This window comes from Amblyomma mixtum, chromosome 6 (genome assembly GCF_055824585.1).
Source record: "Amblyomma mixtum isolate Tamu chromosome 6, ASM5582458v1, whole genome shotgun sequence".
NCBI classification, from domain to species: Eukaryota; Metazoa; Arthropoda; class Arachnida; order Ixodida; family Ixodidae; genus Amblyomma; species Amblyomma mixtum.
The window spans coordinates 158,656,856-158,677,445 of NC_143017.1; the positions used below are offsets into that span (position 1 = coordinate 158,656,856).

General features: G+C 46.4%; 1 protein-coding gene across 1 annotated transcript; it reads right to left on the minus strand.

Moving 5' to 3' along the window:
- Positions 1–562: 562 nt before the first annotated feature.
- On the minus strand, positions 563–15,034 carry LOC149340959 (uncharacterized). Its single transcript, XM_089551365.1, has 4 exons — positions 14,867–15,034; positions 13,413–13,496; positions 7,677–7,787; positions 563–1,963 (listed from the first exon to the last, which is right to left on the minus strand). Exons 1-4 carry the CDS (start codon positions 14,970–14,972, stop codon positions 1,881–1,883), a joined length of 384 nt encoding a protein of 127 aa, XP_089407491.1. The 5' UTR covers positions 14,973–15,034; the 3' UTR covers positions 563–1,880.
- Positions 15,035–20,590: the final 5,556 nt, after the last annotated feature.

The following is a 20,590-nucleotide window of genomic DNA, read 5'->3' on the forward strand; positions in this document are numbered from 1 at the left end:
CCCATATCTATCAATCTGCCAGGCTTCGATGACCTCACGTGTTTTCTGGCCCTTCCGATTATCGTTGTACGCTCAAAGAGTGGCGTGCATTTATTGTCGCACGAATGACAGTGTTTTGGCAAATGCATGCCGCTGTGAGAGCTCAGCGAATTTTTATGTTCTTGTAGGCGCTTATTAATGCAGCGTCCCGTTTGTCCCACGTAAACTGAGCCGCAACTACGCGGGATTTCATACACTACTCCCATTCTACAGGACACAAACTTGATTTTGTGCTTTACACCACAGCCTGCTTTTGTTCTTGATTCATTGTTAGTTAGCGCACACAAACGGGACAGCTTACAAGGCGCCGAAAAGAAGATTTCCACACCGAATTTTCTTGAAACCCTCTTCAGGCCATGCGACGTCTTATGTACACAGGGCAGTACTTCAAACTTCCGCCTCTCACGAATGCCAGATTCTCGAGCACTAGAAGTTGGGTGGAGGGTTTTCAACAGAGACCCGGCAGCGGCCTGCCAGAAAACACCAGAAACCTGGTGAATCGTCTTCAGAAGAAGCTGCTTAATTCATTTTTAATAATTAACTTCTAGCTAGTAGAGTTAGGCGCCTTGTTGCAATTGTAGATTTGTAGCCGGCCGTTAGCAATAGCCATGCCAGTTTTTAGAATTCCTAAAACGCGATTGCCCTAGGCTCTGTGGCTCGACAAAATTTTTCATTTTCGACTAGTTACGTGCACTGGAGAAGTTGCTTTGCCTGCATGCTTTCGAAAGCACGTGTATTTTCGCACGATGCAGTCAAGTTTAGCTGAGCCACAGAGGCGAGGGTGATCGCGTTTTCGAAATTGTAAAAACTTATATGGCTGTTACTAACGGCCGGCTACAAATCTTTAGTTGCAACAAGGCGCCTGACACTACTAGTTAAAAAGTTACTTATCAAAAATCAGTTAACCAGCTTACTACTTGAGACGTTTCACCTGTTTTTTAGTGTCCGCCAACACTGGTAATGCTATGCCGCAAAAGCCATATTTTTACCCCAAAAAGCCTATTTTTGAAAACTTTTTTGAAAGCGTTCGCTGAAACACCCGGTATTTTCGAAGTATCTACGTGATATGACGCGGCCTGCGTGATGTGCAAAGCAGCTTGTGGAGTTCCACTTCTGTCGGACGCCTGTGCAGTTCCCTGTCACAGTTTCCTCTGCACGAGATAAAGCCACCCTTCCTCATCACTTTCGCAGTGACTGCGCCAACAAACCGTCGTGGCTGCACAAATACTACTGGACAGCGTACAAAGAGTTATGGTCTATGAGGACCCATGCACTTAGAGGAACCGTATATGTAAGCTGCTTCTCAAATTTTCAGGGCATACACTGGCCTTCAGGGGCAAGGCAGAATTCTTATTTGGCTATTAGACGACATAATTACTGCGAGGCTTATCCCGCCTGCACTTTAAAATCATTCCTTCATGATCTCTCGGCATAATGCCCTGCAGAATATCAGAAAGTGGGGCTTAACCGTGAACTGCGCACAGCAAGCTACTTATCGTCACTTCGGAAGGCAGTCTGCGGCGGCAACTACAAGCCTTGACTGTGGGCCACGAAAGAGGAAGGCTCCACGCTTAATGTTCGGACCGGAACAATCGTAAAACTGGTTCATTGCATTCGCGGCCTCTTGGGGAGTAGAATAAGAAGACAAGGAAGGGAAGGAAGAGTTTCGAAGCGAAATAGTACAAACGACCTAAGCGGAAGTCTCGTTTGGGTTAGTTGGTGACCGTCAATGTTGACTGCACAGTGCAAAAAAAAAAAAATAGAAGCATGAGAGACATACAGTGGCAGGGATGCTTTCTTTTTGCGCTTTGTTCTGTGTGTGTATGTGCATTCTTTCAACACTATCTACGGCCGCCTAAGAATGGCAGGAGGCCTCCCAGTAGGTCACCATTCAGCACTGTTCCGAGGATGCCTGTGAAGATTTCTGAAAAAAAAAGAAAGAAAGAAAGAAAGAAAGAAAGAAAGAAAGAAAGAAAGAAAGAAAGAAAGAAAGAAAGAAAGAAAGAAAGAAAGAAAGAAAGAAAGAAAGAAAGAAAGAAAGAAAGAAAGAAAGAAAGAAAGAAAGAAAGAAAGAAAGAAAGAAAGAACGGGACAGCTTGTTGATGACGAAAACGAGTGCCGCTTCTCCTTTTACACACCGTGTCAAAAGCCGTTTCTAACGAGCAGATTATGCTGCGCAGAGTAAAGTTCAGGCGCTCCGCGAATAATTTAGTACTGGCAACGACACGCGAACGGTTTGCAAGAGGCTGTGTTCAGGGACCCCGGAGCTTTTTTTTTTCTTTAGAGTGAGGGAGAAGCAAGTCTTCGAGCTTCTTTTTAATTCTTGCTTATTCATTGCTATATGCATATTAATTTTTTTCATTTTCTCATTTGGTTTGTGCATATAAAACTTATATTGACATGCACAACGGAAACCAACAATCAGCGAAATCAAGGAGCATAGGGGATTACTTTTTTCTCCAATTTGAGGTCTTAGGAGGATAATAAAGTGATTATATTTAGAGATAATTGATTACAAAGCAGAAAAATAAACAACCACATGCCGCCGGTGGGTTCGAATCCCACCGGTGGCATGTGGTTGTTTTTTCTTCTGCTTTAAATCAATTATCTTTAAATAGAATCACTTCATTAATCTCCCATTGATGAAGACCTCAAACAAAAAGAAATCCCTACACTCCTTTGGTTTCGCTGACTGCTGCCTTCCATCATGTATGTCATAAGGAGCCTCTCTTTTCCGTTCCCTTGCCTGCTCACTTGTATTCACAAGGGCAGCTTTATAAGCATACACACGCGAGAAGTGATTGACTGTATTAAAAAAACCTGCACACCGTCTGTTTCAATTCTGCCGATCATGCTCATGAACAGAAGTCAGCCAATAAATGACTTCTGCTGGGAAATAAATTGGTTTAGGTTATTCAAACAAATTTTTTTAGACTGACTGTAGATAACGCCAACTAACTCATCCACACTATTTTTTACATTAATAACATCCTATAACTGCAGCGTTTCTCAGCAGCCTGATCTGAGCGCGAACAGCTGAACTTTTTTTTTTCGGGGGGGGGGGGGGGGGGGGGGGGGTGTTCTTCTCACGTCTGTACTCCTGAGCACATAAAGTAAATTCAATTGGCGACCTGGACAGCTGGATTTCGCCGCGACACTCGTAGAATGAGCTGGAAGCTTGGCAAGAATTTACAGGGACATTTAATCATGTGTTGTGTCCACATGCGCTAGCATATTAGAAGCTATTCATGTTTTTACCGGAAATGACATCACTTCCGGTCTGGTGAGGTAGCTTCCCTTCAGTCAATGGGCGAATTTAATAACCGACGCCGGATTTCTTTTTTTCCCGATGAGGCTTTTGATGCTAGCGCATTAAAAACATCCGTGTCCCAGTATTTTACATTGCTCTGACAAGCCCCGCGGCAGTGCACAAAGTCAGTCCCGAACCTTGACTCCACTGTGCCTTGTGACGCTGTGATCCATGCACAGGCACGCTACGCAAATTAATTCAAACCTTTGTCCACTCTAGCAGGTCTGCGGAATGAGAAGCACGGTCAGCAAAAGACAATATTGCTGGCCATGTTTAAAACGGCAGTGAAGTACAATTAAAATGTGCACTTCTTGTGAGATACTGAAACCAGCTTTACAGCGCGGCAACGAGCGCTGCAGCAACCCCACTCGGGAGGACTGGAAGGCGACCCTGGTCGGCTGCTATGACCGGCAGGCCCGTAAGGCCTTGGTCGAGTGCGCCCGGGATGCAGCCGGCGCCACTGAGGCCCCGTACTAGGGAAACACCTAGTATTTGTAAGGGCCGGGCTTTTAAGGGCCGGCTCATGCACACCGCCATGTACAGGGTCGGTCAAAAGTTCCCAGACCACAGGATCTGCTTTTGAGCAGTACAGTAAGGCAGTTCCGAAACCCACGAAGCTCAAAACGTTTGTGCAGGGTACAAGAAGTATAGTTGGTCAAATGTTTTAGGGGAATCTCCCAAGGTGGAGTTTCTGAGTAAGCTGTATAGCTTTCTTTTGTAGCCGCATGGCTGCGCTTGGGTGGATGTCAGTGAGTAATTACTCCCTTATTACAAGAAGCATAGTTCTAACCTGTGACTACCTTGATAGCTTCATGGGCAACTTAAGTGCCAAGATAAGTATACCGAAGAAAAACAGACCATGTGGCCTGCATATTTTGACCGACCCTGCACTTCTCTATTGAGAGCAATAAAATCTTTTCTCCACCACCCCTGCAGCAACCAGCGGCATGCTCGGTCATCACGATGGCCTAAAAAGACCTCAAAGCAGCGATGTCAGCGCCGCACGACGAGCGAGAATGCGTGCGGCGTGCTTCACAGTGGCTGACAGCGCAGTTTCCTTCCCATCTTGTTCTCTTCGAGGCGAGGCTATAGCACGCTAAAAGCTACAAAGGCAAGCTCGATGGAGCGCAGGCGACGCAGGTAACGATTGGCCAGCCATGCTTCGATGTGTTGCGTCACCATTGTCATATTTCAATTCAAGCATCTTTACGAACTAAATCAGTCAGCTCGAAAACAATAATCAAAACTAAGATGCATCCCAGCGCTCATCGTGGTGTCCATAAAAGCGATGTGCGGTGGCAATGTTTGAAAACAAGCAGGAAGTTTTACGAGTGAATTGTGCCCACAAAACCGCCCAAAGTTTCATCCTACCTCAATTTTAAAACATGATTTGACGCCGCCACTTCAGCAACCATTTATGCAGACGGATACATGTGGTTCAGAAAAACGGGTGTAAAATAAGTCCGAATGCAAAATCTTCTTATTTATATTATAGAATAAAAGCTGTCTATAGTTGGTTTAGTGGGCGCAAATCTGACGACAGGATGAGAAAAACATTTCAATGAGCCAACACGATTCAACGAGCTGTTTTCGGGTCAAATTTTCACATCATAGCATGTCTGTTTCGTAGAATAACAACGTACTCGCAAGCCTACAAAAATTTTATTGAAGCGCTAATTAATAGGAATTCATCGTGAGCAAAGACGCTTCTCAATTCATGCTTGACGCTCGCAATGGTCGCGTCTGAATATTATTTACTAAAAAAATTGACCAATGTCTTCCGCCTTTTTTTTTTTCACACATGAGCGAACCAATCTTGGCATCTCAATTTTTTTCTTTTAACGTACCAGTAGCTATCTTCTGACAGGCACCAAGAAAGATGACAAGCAGCTGAACGAAACGATTCAATTACCCCAGGGCACGAACAAACAAACGCAGGATCAAATCACAGAGTTAGTCCCAGCACCCATTTAATTTCTGCATGGTTTGAGGGCAGTGGTCAACGGTGTTCTGAATTAGTATTCAAAATAACAGTCGAAAACTATGCTCGTGCTTGAAATAAAAAGTCACAGCATATACAGAGGACTGTTCGATGTCATCTTTCGGCGATAGCTTCGTGTGTATTAGGAACTGCTTCTTTCGATGCGCTTGCTTATAGCCCCTGGCGGGTTTGGACGAGCCAGGCTCGTCATTAGGCGACCGTCATTTCTTGCACATGACGAGTCCAGCTTGATGTGTGTTCTGTGGCACTCTGTGTCCGGTTTAAGGCGAACAGAGCTAGTACAAAGTATTTTTTTTTGTTTGTCAACAAATGGCAGCATGAGTACTAAATGAGGATTTTGGTACCACTTTTGGAAAAAAAGAAAAGTCCATTGGGGGGTTAGTCATCTTCCTAGTGAACGTGGAAGTGGTGGCTACGAAGTGTGAGTTGGTGACGGTGTGCAGCGGGTAAGAGTAAGAAAAGCGGCAAGAAAAGAATGCTGATGGCAACATGCTCTCATGGATACCCTAGTGGTTTCCTGCCCAGCCGCTGGCAACAAACAAATGTGCCGACTTCAGTCGGCTTGAGCGACAGCCGTGCGAAGCGTGACGCGTGCATTCATGCTTGCTGCGCAAGAGTCAAACAAGACGTGAATGAAAGATAGCTCGTTTCGCGACGTTTGGTGAAACACAAAAAGCGATGCTGGCAACATCAACAACATTGCAGTATATGTTGTCGCTTGCAGCATTCGGTGATTTCAAGAGTTCGTGTTATTCGGTTGCTGGTGATTAAGAGTGCTTTTTTGCTTTTTGTTGCATCAGTTTCGGCTCCCCTAAGTCTGCGGCAGCTGTATCTGTGGTGTTTCGTGAAACAAAACTGCGTAGCCTTGCCGAACAAGGACTTTCAATTTTTGACCGGCTTCGTGGCACTGCTGTGAGTGAACAAGCGGACAGCAATCGCTGCGGAGCTACGCCAAACAGTTGTAAGTAAAATCACTGCGGAGCTACCCCGCACTCACTTCAGCATGCAGCGCTATCGTGTTGCTGGGAGAAAGGCGCACTTACACTGAGCGGCACTGGGCTCGCTACAGGTTTCTAAAGGCTGCACGCGGTGCAGTTTTTTGTCTTCACTCGTTCAAAAGTTCAGTCTATCGACGACAACGCCCGTAGGTCACTGTAGACATGCATTATGGCTCACAGCGTACCAGTGTCACATGCGGTGATTGCGCTCTCGGCGTAGGTGGCATCTAAAATCGCCGTTCCATTGCCTAAAGTAATCGGAGTACCAAACTTTCTCCGCAACTATAGGGTCTCCAAGCTTGGTTCAAGTGGGCATTTAACACACCGGAGAATACAAACACGCTTCGCACTTTTGACGGGGTTAGATATGTATACAAATATCGACGGCGTTACAAGTTTGCTGGTCACAAATCGAAATAGGGATTAAATGAACGCTCAAGTGGCGGCCGAATTTCGATGAAGGCGAAATTCTAGAGGCCCGCGTGCTGTGCGATGTCAGCGCACGTTAAAGAACCCCAGGAGGTCGAAATTTCCGGAGCCCTTCACTATGGCGTCCCTTATAGCCTGAGTTGCTTCGGGACGTTAAACCCCAATAGACCAAGTAAAATGTGTGGGAAGAAGAAAATGTTTTTTTTTTTTTTAGAAAAGAAGAAAATAAGTACATGTCCACAGTTGACGCCTTTCTCAGTGCTACGTCCGAGCATTTTCTTCGCCACTTCGGAGTACACAACGCACTCAGGAGTCCCTAGAACAAGCGCACTCGGTCTTCAGTGTCACCTCGGCACGGTGAATGCTGACACTGATCGGCCTGCGGCTACGCCGGCAGATTTTCCGGCTCGACTAGTGATGCATGATTTGGTTCCTGAGCTGATGGCTGTTGACAGAGCGTGAAACCTGCGACCCACTGAGAAACTCTACCAGTTCCTCTGGGATATTAGTGTTTCATTGTAAACACATGTCGAGTTAGAGAGCGAGAAGGTTATGCTATATTGATGTAACAATCCTCTACCCACTGCTGTTAGTGGTAACCACGGCACTGTGCTTGTGATCGTGTTTCGATCGACTGGCCACGCTACTTAGGGATGTCGCGAACCACATCACTAGTCCTTATCCGGTGTCCAATCAACACATGATCATTACCGCAATGTTTGGGCACTGCATGCCGTCGCTGCGTATAGATGAATGAGCCCATGTTTTTTTTTTTTTTTTTTTTGCAAAACGTGTGCTTTCTACCGCACGCGAACACGACTGGAGCATACCGGAAAACCAAGTCCGCATAGGTCCGCAGATCGATAGCTATGTATGAAGAAATATCCCGGTTACACACCAGATCCAATTGAGAGGAGGTTAAGCAACCCGCTGATGACGCCGCCGATGCCTTCGTCGCCTCCAATGTTGAGAAGACCTGTTCCGAGCCCGGCGACGCTCGTGCCCGTATCTGCAAGAGGCATCGAGTCACAGGGGCAGTTTTCGGGTGACAACTTGCGGCAAAGTCGTTTCAACTGGAAACAATTATGAAATTCACTAGACTGTATCTGAGTTCCCGCCTGTCATGTAACAGTGCTAATGGAAACTGAACTTTTTCCAATCATGATGTATCAGCTGCGCATTTGACAGAATGAGATCTGATACTTGCATTATGCATTTTCGTTATTTGGGTGAGCAATTGAGTGGCATTCCTCTCAAACAGGGGGTCCGCCATGCGAGGCTCCATCGGTACCACCCAACTCACCCTCCTCCAGAAGCGCGACCGTCCTACCACCAATACACCTCCACCTTCCAGAAAGCCTCCACGCACCCACACACTCCACCCTGCACTCACCTCTACCCGGCAGAAGAAGCCAACGCAACAGCGGAACGAAAAAGTGACGGCGAAGTCAAGTTCAAAGACGCAATGGGAAGGTGATTGATATAAAAGCGAAGTGTAACCACCAATACTGCTAACACTGATTTGTTGCGTAACATCCTATGATATTGAATGCCAACAGCGCAAACGACGCAGACAAAGTAGAAGAAAACTGCCAATCTTGTTTTCCTTCATTGCCTTACTGTGATATCCTCTACAAACACCCGTCCCGATTAACACGTGAGATTATGGAAGCATATCACATGAGGAAAAAAACAAGGTTATGCGTCAGTAAGCCATCTATTTCATTATATGACAGTGAGGTTGCATACCTTGATGCCACGTAGAAACATGGGTTGTGTTTACTAGCTGATAAGTTGGCCACTTTTTCTATCAAATGTACTACTTTCCTTGAATAAAATTTCAGTTGTGAGTCAGCGCTTGTCCTGTGTTTTCTTCTACTTTGTCTGCGTCGTTTGCGCTGTTGGCATTCAATATGTACCACCAACTCGCCCGTTTGGCTATAGTGTTGATCCTATAATAGCCCGCCAGTTTTTTTTTTTTTTTTTTTTGTTCCCGAGCTCATTGACATGGCACTGCTGACGATCCGTTGCTCAAGTCATCGCGGGGATTGTGCAACGGCGCAGACGTGACGGAACTATCGTCACTCGGTTTTTCTTCGTCATCGTCCATTTCTAAACGCAAAGAAAAACAGCTAATGACAAATTCCGGTAGGCAGATTTGGAGCGCTCTTCAAATCTGCTACGGAGCAAGTTGTCTGGGGAATCTAGGGAACTCGGCATCTGAATCCACATGACCCGTTGAAAGTTATTCCGGTTCGCGGAGCAAGAAAACTTGCTCTGGATCGTCGACTGGAATTCGTTATACCTCCTTTGTTTTGTTTTTACTTTCGAAAGCTGCAACGCGTGAACAAGTTTGTACTTTTGTGTTTCATCTTAATGATTGTTTAAGAGAACTTCTTGCTGGGCTAGTTGGTAATTCATTGTAAAGTAAAGGCGCCGAAACGGCGCACACACACAAGACAAGAGAACGGGACAGAGCGCCACTCACAACTAGTTTATTTTGCAGAACCCAGATACATATATAAACATAGCCAGCGCCTGCGCAAGCAACAAACTTATGCATCAATGTGATAACGAACGCTCAAAAAAAAATTTTCCGCCTGATACAGAGATACAGAAGTTTCGCTGACACACGAACTGCCTTTCTTACTGATACAGAACGCTTCAATCAGTTCTCTGGCTTTGATATTGCTGCTTCTGGCAAGGATCCGCACGGATGAGAAGCATGGCTCACAAGAGCGTCAAGGGCAAGATCTGATACTCAAGGGCAAGATCTGATCTGGTGCAAGCATACTTGAGTATGCTTGCACAGTCTGGGATCCGAAAACCTTGTTTGACGTTCAAAAGCTAGAAAGAGTTCAGAATTTGGCCGTTCGTTTTGTTTTCAATAACTATGGGCGATATTTTAGTGTAACGAGCGCGAAAAAATCTTTGGGTTGGGACTCACTTCAAAAACGTAGGAAAGTACTGCGTTTAAAATTATTTCATAATATATTTCATTCTAGAACTGGAATAGACAGAACCAAATATATAGCCAACCCTGATTACGTGTCTTTACGTAGAGATCATTCACTTAAAGTTAAAGAATACAGGTGCCGGACTGACCTTTTTAAAATGTCTTTTTTCCCCAAAACGGTTTCGGAATGGAACAAGCTGCCTGAGGAAGTAGTGTCCATTTTATCAAATGATTCATTTTCTTCCATGCTGTGACATTTTTTTGTGTATAATAATTCCGTGTTCTTTCTATCTCATTGTTATCTTTTTTTTTGTAACCACCTGCACGCGGTGGCATTTGTGTACTTTTTCTTCTACCCCCCCACTGTAATGCCAGCCAATGGCGCTGTGGGTATGATGATAAATAAATAAATAAATAAAAGATATGTTTCGGCAAATTTGGGCCCACTTTATTTCGTTCTACGTTTCGCTCATGTTCCCCGATTCGCTCATTAGCACAGTGCCCTGTTTGTCCTATATAGGAACGACCGCACGAGAGGGGAATTTCATAAACAACCCCTTCGGCACAATTCATGAAAGGTCGCCCATGCTTAGTACCACAGCCCCTTTCTTGTTCTTTTTTCTTTTCTTTTGTCGATTCGAGGACAAATGCTACCGAGCTTCAGGGAGGCTGAAAAGACGAGCGGCACACTATGCCTGCTCGCAACCTTCTTCAGGTTGTGGGCCAACTTGTGCACATACGGCACCGCCACAGGTCTCACCTCTTCACGAGAGACCTCTGCCCCAGCTCTCACTGCCCTCATCTTCAACTTATGTAAGCATGGGCGTCCGGAGGGGGGGGCAAGGGGGGGCGGCTGCACCCCCCTGGAAAATCACTCCCTCGAACCGTGAGTGATGGCCGCACGCCAGGGGCCGTGGTGGGCTCAGCCAAAAGGGTAAAAGCAGCTCCGCTTCCACGCTTTGGGTCACATCTGCGAAATGCCGCGTCCGGGCACGCGTCTTTATGCCGTTTTCAAACCACGCCATCGTTAGCTCTGTTGAAGGCCGACCTGTTGCAGACATACAGCGGCACCGGCGAGCATGTGTTTCAAGCCGTCTTGAAATGGGTGCCTGTTTCTTTGATCTCTAGACAGATAGCGACACGGAGGCAGACAGTGCACAGTGCATCTTGTTTTCGCCTTCGTTATGCCGGCCACCGATGAATTCTTCAGGAGGGAAAGACAAATCAGCCGTGTCCACCCCCGCTTTGTCGGGCTGCTCATGGGCAAGCGGGCGATCAGTTGGCGCCGCCGCCGCTCGCTGTGCCTCCGATCCACGGGAGAGCGCAGTGCGGTAGAAGCGCCGCTATCAGAATCTTCGGCAAAGGAGATTAGCATCTTTTGTTCACGGCGACGCAGTCTCCAGAGGCGCCCCCACACCAGCGTCCCTTGCGTCTTCTCCGAAAACCAGCGCCTTTGGTCAACGCAGCCCGATGGCGCCTGCCTGGCTCGCCTGTCACCTCTGGCTGGGCCTCAAATGACAACAGCGCCCGTGTACTGTGCGAGGTCAGTGCCCGGTAAAGAGACCCAGGTGGTCGACATTATCCGGAGCTCTGTACTACTCCGTTCCTCATAACCTGAGTCGTTTTGGGGCTCTGAACCCCATAAAAACACACAAAATAAATTTTCCTACCGGAGTGGCGAGTGTCCCTTCCCCTTGGAAGTCGCACGGAAGTAAGCCCTTGCACGTGTGCGCGCCTCTGTATTTGTGCTTCGGTGTTTTTAGTGGCCGTTTGTCAACGAAGCTGAGAACAACCAAGACAGTGGACGAGAAAACTACGAGCGGCGAGCAGTGTGCGTGCGGTTGCTCGACTGTGCGGATGCGCGAGCAAGATGGAGCGAGATGTATGAAGCTGCGAGCGTGCATTTATCTTGTAAATAAGTTTTCGTTGTATGTATAGACATCTTTTGTTTTCAACGTGCGCGTTCAACCGTTTTTCCAATCAATGCGTGTGACGAGTGTGCACCGAGAGCGTGTAATGAAGCACAGAAATGAATTTATCACCCGTGTAATCACGCAATTCGCCCAGAAAAATCCGTGGAGTCTACAGTTGCTGTTCAAGGAAGACTGACTGAGTGACTGTAGTTGCGTGTTTGTGACCATATTGTGCTGTGTGCTGGTCATCAAGCCGGGTGAGTCGAGAACCCGTATGCAGCAATACTGAGCACTCTTCTCCACGAAGTGACAGTATATTTTTGGATTTTTTATTAATTTTAATTGTTTCTTCGTTGATAAACTGCAATGTATCTCTCGTAGCCACACTTTAATTTGCTGTTTGTAATTTTTATTTCATGTGTGTATTTCACTTATTTTTTATTTATATATAAATAAATAAATTCATACCGCAAATAGTGCCTTTTTGCTACGAACATGCCCCCCCCCCCCCCCCCCCCCCCCCCCCCTCCGGCGCCAACAACCAATGGGGCCCCCCCCTGCAAAAAATTCTGCGGACGCCCTTGTATGTAAGAGGCTTTCGGCGACCCCTGTCACGAGCGAACTAGGGAATCCGGCTAAAGCCAGCCTAGCCAATTAGTTTTCAAAACTCGGTCTCATCTTGTGAACGCATGACTTCCTTAGCGCGGACTCAAGGCACAGTGAAGCAACACTTCTTTTCACAAATTTGGAGTGCGAAGAGTCTTATGGCAGAAGCCCCTTTTTTGCTCGCGGAGCGTAAGTCCAACACACATGGTCCGTACAGAACTCAAATTTTGATATCTAAAAACTGTAAAACATTGTCCACCGGCAGTTCACACGTAAAATCCAAGCCTTTTTCATGTTGTCTGAATAGAGATAAAACATTACGTGCAGCTTCAGCGAAGTTTAAGCTTCCGTCCTTGGTTAAAACAATCAAAAAATCGTCCACGTATCTAAAAACTTTAAAAACGGTGTTAGCTGGCAAAACCTGCTGAAGGACTTCGTCCATTTGTGAAAGAAAAATGTTACATAAAACAGGCGAAACGTAGAACAAAATAAAGTGGGCCCAAATTTGCCGAAACATATCAGATCCTGCCCTTCACGCTCTTGTGAGCCATGCTTCTCATCCGTGTGGATCCTTGCCAGAAGCAGCAATATCAAAGCCAGAGAACTGATTGAAGCGTTCTATATCAGTAAGAAAGGCAGTTCGTGTGTCAGCGAAACTTCTGTATCTCTGTATCAGGCGGAAAAATTTTTTTGGAGCGTTCGTTATCACATTGATGCATAAGTTTGTTCCTTGCGCAGGCGCTGGCTATGTTTATACATGTATCTGGGTTCTGCAAAATAAACTAGTTGTGAGTGGCGCTCTGTCCCGTTCTCTTGTCTTGTGTGTGTGTGTGGTTTTGGCGCCTTTACTTTACAATAAATTATTGTTGCTGGGCGCAATTCAAATCGCATTCTTTCGAGATCTCAAACTAAGCGTTTTACTGGCCGTAATCTCAGCACCACATTGCCGAGTCATCTTGTCTTGCGTTGCCTTTTTTTTTTTTTTTGCTATCAACAGGTGCCACCAATCACTGAATTGAAATCGCCCTTTCCGGGCTTTTTCCGCCCATGTTAAAAGCCCTGCACAGATATGCTCACGAAAGACGTTGGTACCCGCCGTCAAATGTGCAACCGTTTTGCTGGTGACAGAGCGATGAGAGAGCTTCAACAGAGTACTTACTCACTAGGCTCTTGACGCCATCTAATACGGTGTTGAAGATACCACCTAGCTGTCGCTTGTGTCGATGGTTCCGCTCAGAAAAATCTGTCTTGAAAACAAGCAGGAATAAACGTGATTGTTATCAGTCGACGGTTGAACATCATAGATGCAATGAAATTGACATCCGCTATTTAGACATTTTATCGCACACCGATTATTTCTTGCTAGCAGTAACAAGCAGCGAACCAGAACTGCCCACAGTATTCTCTTGCTATTTCAACAGCGCCACTTGGCCAACTCAACTTGCTTCTTCATACTAAATGTGATGTGTTTATACTGTGCGTTCTACCTCATCGTCTCTTCGGTATCGGCTATGGTCAGTCATCGAATGCTACGCACAGGACTATGACAACGGCACTGCTTGCTAGCAACAAGCACAGCTTCTCACTTCAGTAATGTTATGCTATGAGCCACTTGCACCTCAACCAAGCGGCATGTATTTACATAATTTGAATCAGCCACCGCGGTGGTTCAGTGGTTATGGCGCTCGGCTGCTGACCCGAAAGACGGTGGTTCGATCCCGGCCGCGGCGGTCAAATTTCGTTGGAGGTGAAATTCTAGAGGCCCATGCGATGTCACTGTGCACGTTAAAGAACCCGTTAAAGAACACGTCAAAGAAAGAGGACTGTGCGATGTCAGTGCACGTTAAAGAACCCCAGGTGGTCGGAATTTCCGGAGCCCTTCACTACGGCGTCCCTCAAGCCTGAGTCGCTTTGGGACGTTAAACCCCCATAAAACTAAATCAAACATCATTTGAATCCCTTTAGCATCCTCAAAAATGGTAGCAAAATTCTGTTTTATTGCTTTCACTCTTTGCGAAATCCGCACGGGTGCGGTACGTTCTTCATGACGTCTATAAACCAACAGCAGAAAGTCGTAGCTTACAACCACGTCCGGCAACACGCACGTGCTAGCGAAAACGTAAGCGCCATCGGCTTAAACAATATACCGCACAATTGTGCAATGGCGGACGGTGGAATTATCAACCGGTGGCGAATCGTTTTGGGGCTATGCTTTGCAAGTACTACGAGATTTTTCGAGAGCTTGTTTGCTTCTTTGATGCGGCCGACTGTGTGGGTGTTTCAAACTTAGAAGCGTAAAAACGTGCATCAGACGCTGCAGTTTTAGAAAGCGTTCCGCTGAGCTTACTGCGAAAAATACCTTCAAGAGAAGGCACTTCAAGATTTGCTCTGTGCAATTCACACAATCAGCAGGGACCATGTCTGTTCAGAGGTGACTTCGATTCTGGCAAGGAGTTAAAGCATTTAGCAGAATTATTAAAATTTTACGCCATGCGAGTGGTCGATGTTGGGTGCTTTCTTGGCAGCCTGAGAGCCTTGTCAAAATAGGATGAAATCTGTTCCCCTTTACAACATCGGCAGAACGCAAAAGTAGCTTGTAATAAAAGCACTCACGTGTACCTAGAGGCCTACTTCCCGCCTTCTCAATGACGAGAGCCAGAATGAAGGCGGTGCATATCGCTACAGCAACGCGTAAAGGCACCGCTTTCACCACAGCCATCACGGTCTCGTAGCGTTCTCCTACCGCTTCTTTCAGGGTATGTGGCTGAGAACGTTTTACGAAAAGCCGTTCTCCGTCATTAGCGTTCTGCTCCTTCGGTTTCCACGGCACGCGTTAGAAGTCGCCTGAGTCAACGCGACCTGTTCCTGGACTCGATGTAAATCATTATTGTTTCAGCTTGCTGTCTGCAGGGCGGTAACTGCACGATGCTTATAAGCCTCTCAATTGAGCCGTCCTTAATTCACATTCTCGGGGGTCATACATGCAATGAAAGATGTAATTTTTACTGACAGAAAAGAAGCAAAAAAAAAAACAGCCCTGCGAAATTTTTATTTGGGGGGGGGGGGGGGGGGGGTAACTTCGTTATGGGGTAAAAGTGGTCGTTAAGACTCAGCTGCTCAGGTCTAAAAAATCTCCTGCAGTATAGTCAGAGCTTCTGTGCAAAAGCGTTCCACCGCATGGTCGGACGGCGGACCACTGTATATCGTTTTATGTCCTTTTCTATCTTTTAAAAGTTCAGTTTTCACTTAAAGTAGTGGTTTTTTTCGCTAGAATGCGGTAATCATTTGATACACGCCAACAATCTGCCCCCAGTGTCCCTTTGTGTTCCCAGTTGTGTCCGCTCTGTGTGCCAATTTGAACCGACTGGTCTATCTAGTATCTTTATTTCCGAACACACTTCCCGCAAATTTCCCGTTCTCTTCTACTGAAAGCAGGAATGTTCGAAAAAAACGCATGTCCGCATTGCAGCGCAATGTCCGTAATGTCCACCAGACCCAGCCCTGCAGCGCCATTGCGTGAGCGGAGCAGCCTTCGTAGACTGCCTTCGCAGGCTATCTTTGAAGACGCCAACTTTGGATTGCCTTGTACAGAGCGGATGTGGTTATGTGTCACGCTTAAACGGCTGGTGAAAACTTCGTGAATTAAATGGCGATTCTGCATCCATGGGGAGGGATTTACGTTACGGAAGAGTGGCAGGGCTCACGAGACGTGGTAGCCGTACCGGCGCTAGCTGAGACGGCTACTGCTGAACTTTGGAAACAGCTTACAGCAAACGATTTCCACAGCGACATCACATGCTACAATTTCTAATAGAGGTATCTAAAATGAACGTCCTGGCTGCTACTAATATAGCTGCCGCAATGAGAGACGGAGAAGATGTTGTTGAAAAGCGACCTGTTTAGTGTCGAGTTCATCTACATTCTCTGTACGAAGTATAGTTGTAATTGCTGACCCGCTGTCCTCCCCTGACTTGTTCAGCACAGTAATGGCATCAGGTCGCTGAAGTTTTCACCATTAGCTTTCATCCCCCAGTTTTGTGAACAGCAATCGTCTGAATACTTCTAGTAAACGTGATTAGTAACAGTTGCAAGGTTGCGTCACCATGCAGTACACCCTCCCTGATTCGTATTTTATAACTTTTCCTCGCAGAACTATGGTAGCTCTGCAGTCCTAGTCGATATGCCCTATAGTACATTTACGTGTGCCTGTTCTACGATCCAATCACTCAGTTCCTGCGTGGCTGCTTATGATTGCACTGAGTCAAATGCTTTTAAGTGTGGAATGCTTTTTAGCTAAGACGCAGCGCCCGGAATCCACAGCGAACTTGAAGTCGAGCAGTAGGGCGTACATAAAGCCGAACGTGAAGCAGAACTTATCCAAAACTTTGCGGAACTTTGTCTGAAAGATCGTCACCATCACCACCAGCCTAACCCCGTCCATTGTAGGACGAAGACCTCAAACAGGCAATTTCAGGGTGGTGCGCGTAAAAAAAAAAAACTTTTTAACCCATAAATGGAAGGCTTTCTTCTTTATTAGATAATAGAACGTTCTTTATAATTCCATAAAGAAAAAGTCAATATAGTTTGCTTACGAAGGAAAAACATCTCCTATTGGCAAAATTTGGGAGACTCGATCCCACAAAAATTTACATAGATATTAAATATATACAGTCAGGAAATAGGAGAACAAAAAGTCTAGAATATACGTTTTGTGCGCTACTATGTCAGAAACATGCATTGAGAGTTGCAGAACTCTATGCTAAACTTTCCGGAAGTAAATAAAAAAAAACAAGTAAACAGACAGTGCTAGTTGGTTATGTCCATATATGACGAATTGGTAATTCTCTACTTTACTTTCATGGATAGCGGGCAATCCTCATGCCACTCCTGGAGCATCGGTGCACGGTTAAGCGATGCTCCACTGCCCTGCGATGGCAGATGCGGCCACCGGTGGGGCAGGTTGTGAACAAGGCCATGTAACCTAGCCCCCCCTTCACCCCCCCCCCCCCCCCTAGGTTGCTCCTTTGGGGGATTTTTCCCTCCTTTCGTAGCTGCCGCCGCCGACGACGATGAGTCTGGGTTGTCCGCTTAACGGGACCCTTAAAAGGAAACTGCACCGCTTTTTCAGAATTCCGCGAAATTCAAGGAATCAAATCTCTCTAGGCTGTACGTAAAGCACGCCCAGTGTTTCTGTGCTAGCATTTAATATAGTGACGTAATCGACGATTAAACTTTAGGCGTCTCCTCAAAGCACCGGAGGAGTGCGGGCAAGTTTGGTGTGACGTCACGTTAGGTGAAACGTCAAATTTATCACTGCTGCCAATTACACCCCACCATGCCTCCGTTGATGCTCCCAAACTCTCGGCGGGCTTTGCCTTCGGTGGCGCTGTTTTGTTTTTCCTTCAAAACAAGAGTTTATGCGTTGGAAATGAACCGGTACTTTCGATGACGTCACCATGCGCCACCCCCTCCTCACTTAGTGCTGTGCGCTTCGGACAAGCTTGAAGACCATCCCGGCTTTTAATCGTCGATTACGTCACTATTACAAATGCTAGCCCAAAAGGAATTCGCATGCTTTACCTGCAAGTTTCACACATTCAAACCCTTTAAGCTCGTAGATTTCTAAAACCTATGCAGTTGCCTTTAAAACGAAAACGTCACGGCAGACCGTACTACGACGTACTATGACAACACGGATATTGTCACGAAACCTATTGTGTGCACATTGAATTACCAAACTGGCGACTATAAGTGAGAAAGGGAACAGGACGAGCGCTGCACTTTCAACAGGATTTATTCAGGGAAGAAGGTTTAAATAGCCTTTGCTCTTATCCATGCTCTTGATCGCAGACAATCGCCTCTCACACATACGCATCAATAAACAGCATTTCACTGTGGCGAAGAACAACTGACGTGTCACTAATACCACTATCACCTCGCTTCTTGATATAGAAGGCTTCCACAAGCTCACGTTCAGTCCTATCTCGGCTTTTCAATAGCACTTTGCAATCATATAGTCGAGGCTTGCAGGCTACACGCTTCTCTTTCGAGCAGGCTTGGCAGTGGTCTGGAAGATGTCCTCTCTTGTTTAAAGAATTCTTGTGATCAAGCAGGCGCTCATTAAGACAACGTCCGGTTTGTCCAACGTACACCTTGCCGCATGTAAGCGGGAACTCATAGACTACTGCTTTCTTGCAGCCAACATGTGGCATTCGGTGTCTGATGGTGCACTCTTGTACTTTTTTCTTCCAATGCGTGAACACATTCCGGCGAGTTTTCGCGGCGCTGAAAATACCACATCGACGCCATACTTATTGGCCACCTTCTTGAGGTTATGAGAAGTGTGGTGTACGTAAGGTACAACTTCCGGCCTTGCCTGCTTTTTTTCTTGAGGTCGGTTGTTTTCCTTGCTGCCCTTCAGCTTTTTCAGCAAGGTCTCCCCCTTCTTGAATTGTTCCAAGTGTCTCGTTACTTGGTTCATAGAGCACTTCCACCAAAGCTCGGTTGTCTGGGCCGCGAGCTTCTCGCTTTCTCGATGTCTGGTGGCCGCCAGCCACTCTTGGTCTTGGCCACAACCGAGCTTTGGTGGAAGTGCTCTATGAACCAAGTAACGAGACACTTGGAACAACTCAAGAAGGGGGAGACCAAGAATCCCGGACGCCACGATGTGATAGTCTTGGGAGGAGCCGAACTCCCGGAAGGAATAGCAGCAGTCCTAAAGGAAGGACCAAAATTCAGCGTACAAGCCAAGCTTAAGCCACACGAATGGCTGGCCCTCAACCGACGACTGGCCAACAAAACAACGAAGGAAAACCAGGAAAGGTGCCTCTTGGACGGCGTCGACACCCTCACCAGGTCAGTCAGGGATCCAAACCCTCCCAGCCATCGAGCTGATCCCACGGCGAAGGTCGTTTCGTTTTTTAGAGCGAAAGATCTGCAGCTCGTGCAGGCAGACAAAGAAGGCGGTTTTGTGGCAATGCCGTCCGGTTTATTCAACGAAAAGGCAAAATTTCAGGTCCGTGAAAGTGAAGACGACGCAAATGAAAAAAGATGCAGTGTCGTTGTGTGATGAGCTGCAACTGCATACACTAGCCAGGGCCATCAACAAGTCTGAAAAGAGCAGCCTTTCGGTTTTTTTCGCCGCCAAAACACACAAGCGAGAAATGCCTTTCCGGATTATAGTAAGCGAAAAGGAAACTTGGCAACGACAAATCAGCCAATTTTTGCTCAAGAACCTGAAGACTTTGGAAGTAGAAGACCCCTTTGCAACTAAGAACTCGGATGACGTGATAGCCTTCCTTCAGACTCATAGGAACATAAGCTCTGGTTTTTCTATTGATGTAGATGATCTTTTCTACTCTGTTCCGCATGTACATCTCTATTCTGCAGTGCGTAATTGCATTGACAGAAATGGAGCCACGGCTTTTCAAAACGCTACCGGTTTGAATGTGGACTACTTTTTGTCATTACTTGAGTTTTATCTCAAGGCCACTTTTATTGACTTTAATGACCAAACGTATCTACAAAAAAGGGGCATTTGTATTGGCTCGTGTGTCGCCCCGGTACTCTGTCATATGTTTTTATCTGAGATTGACCGCTCCTTGAGTGAAGAACTTGACACGGATTGTATAGTCCACGTTTTTAGATATGTAGACGATTACCTGGTCCTTTTGGCAGATAACGATTTTACTTTTGACGAAGCAGTAGCTGATGTTTTAGGTACGTTTGGTCGGAATAGCATGGGTCTCACCTTCACACACGAACTGCTTAGCAGTAATAACAAATTACAGTTTTTAGATCTCACCCTAACCTTCCACCCTTCACACGTTTGCTGGCAGTACTGTCCACGCGCGAAGAAATATTTGTTGCCTTTCCATTCGAACCATTCTAAGACCGTTAAGAGGGCTATCGCTTCCAAGTGCTTAGCTTCCGCACTAAAGAAGTCTTGCCACCATGCCATGCACGCAAGCTATGCTTCCCAGGTGTCCAGGCTGCAGAAAGCAGGCGTCCCGGCTTCCCTGGTTCTCTCCGTGGCGCAGACCTTGCTGAAAAAGCTGAAGGGCAGCAAGGAAAACAACCGACCTCAAGAAAAAAAGCAGGCAAGGCCGGAAGTTGTACCTTACGTACACCACACTTCTCATAACCTCAAGAAGGTGGCCAATAAGTATGGCGTCGATGTGGTATTTTCAGCGCCGCGAAAACTCGCCGGAATGTGTTCACGCATTGGAAGAAAAAAGTACAAGAGTGCACCATCAGACACCGAATGCCACATGTTGGCTGCAAGAAAGCAGTAGTCTATGAGTTCCCGCTTACATGCGGCAAGGTGTACGTTGGACA

What these genes read in the sequence shown, in the direction of transcription:
- LOC149340959 (XM_089551365.1), bottom strand. Translation starts at nt 14,972, where the DNA reads ATGGCTGTGGTGAAAGCGGTGCCTTTACGCGTTGCTGTAGCGATATGC. An exon ending in AAGTAGGCCTCTAGGTACAC is followed by an intron (nt 13,497 to 14,866) that starts GTGAGTGCTTTT and finishes TTTTCAAGACAG; the next exon opens with ATTTTTCTGAGCGGAACCAT. An exon ending in CCTCCTCTCAATTGGATCTG is followed by an intron (nt 1,964 to 7,676) that starts GTGTGTAACCGG and finishes TTTTTTTTTCAG; the next exon opens with AAATCTTCACAGGCATCCTC.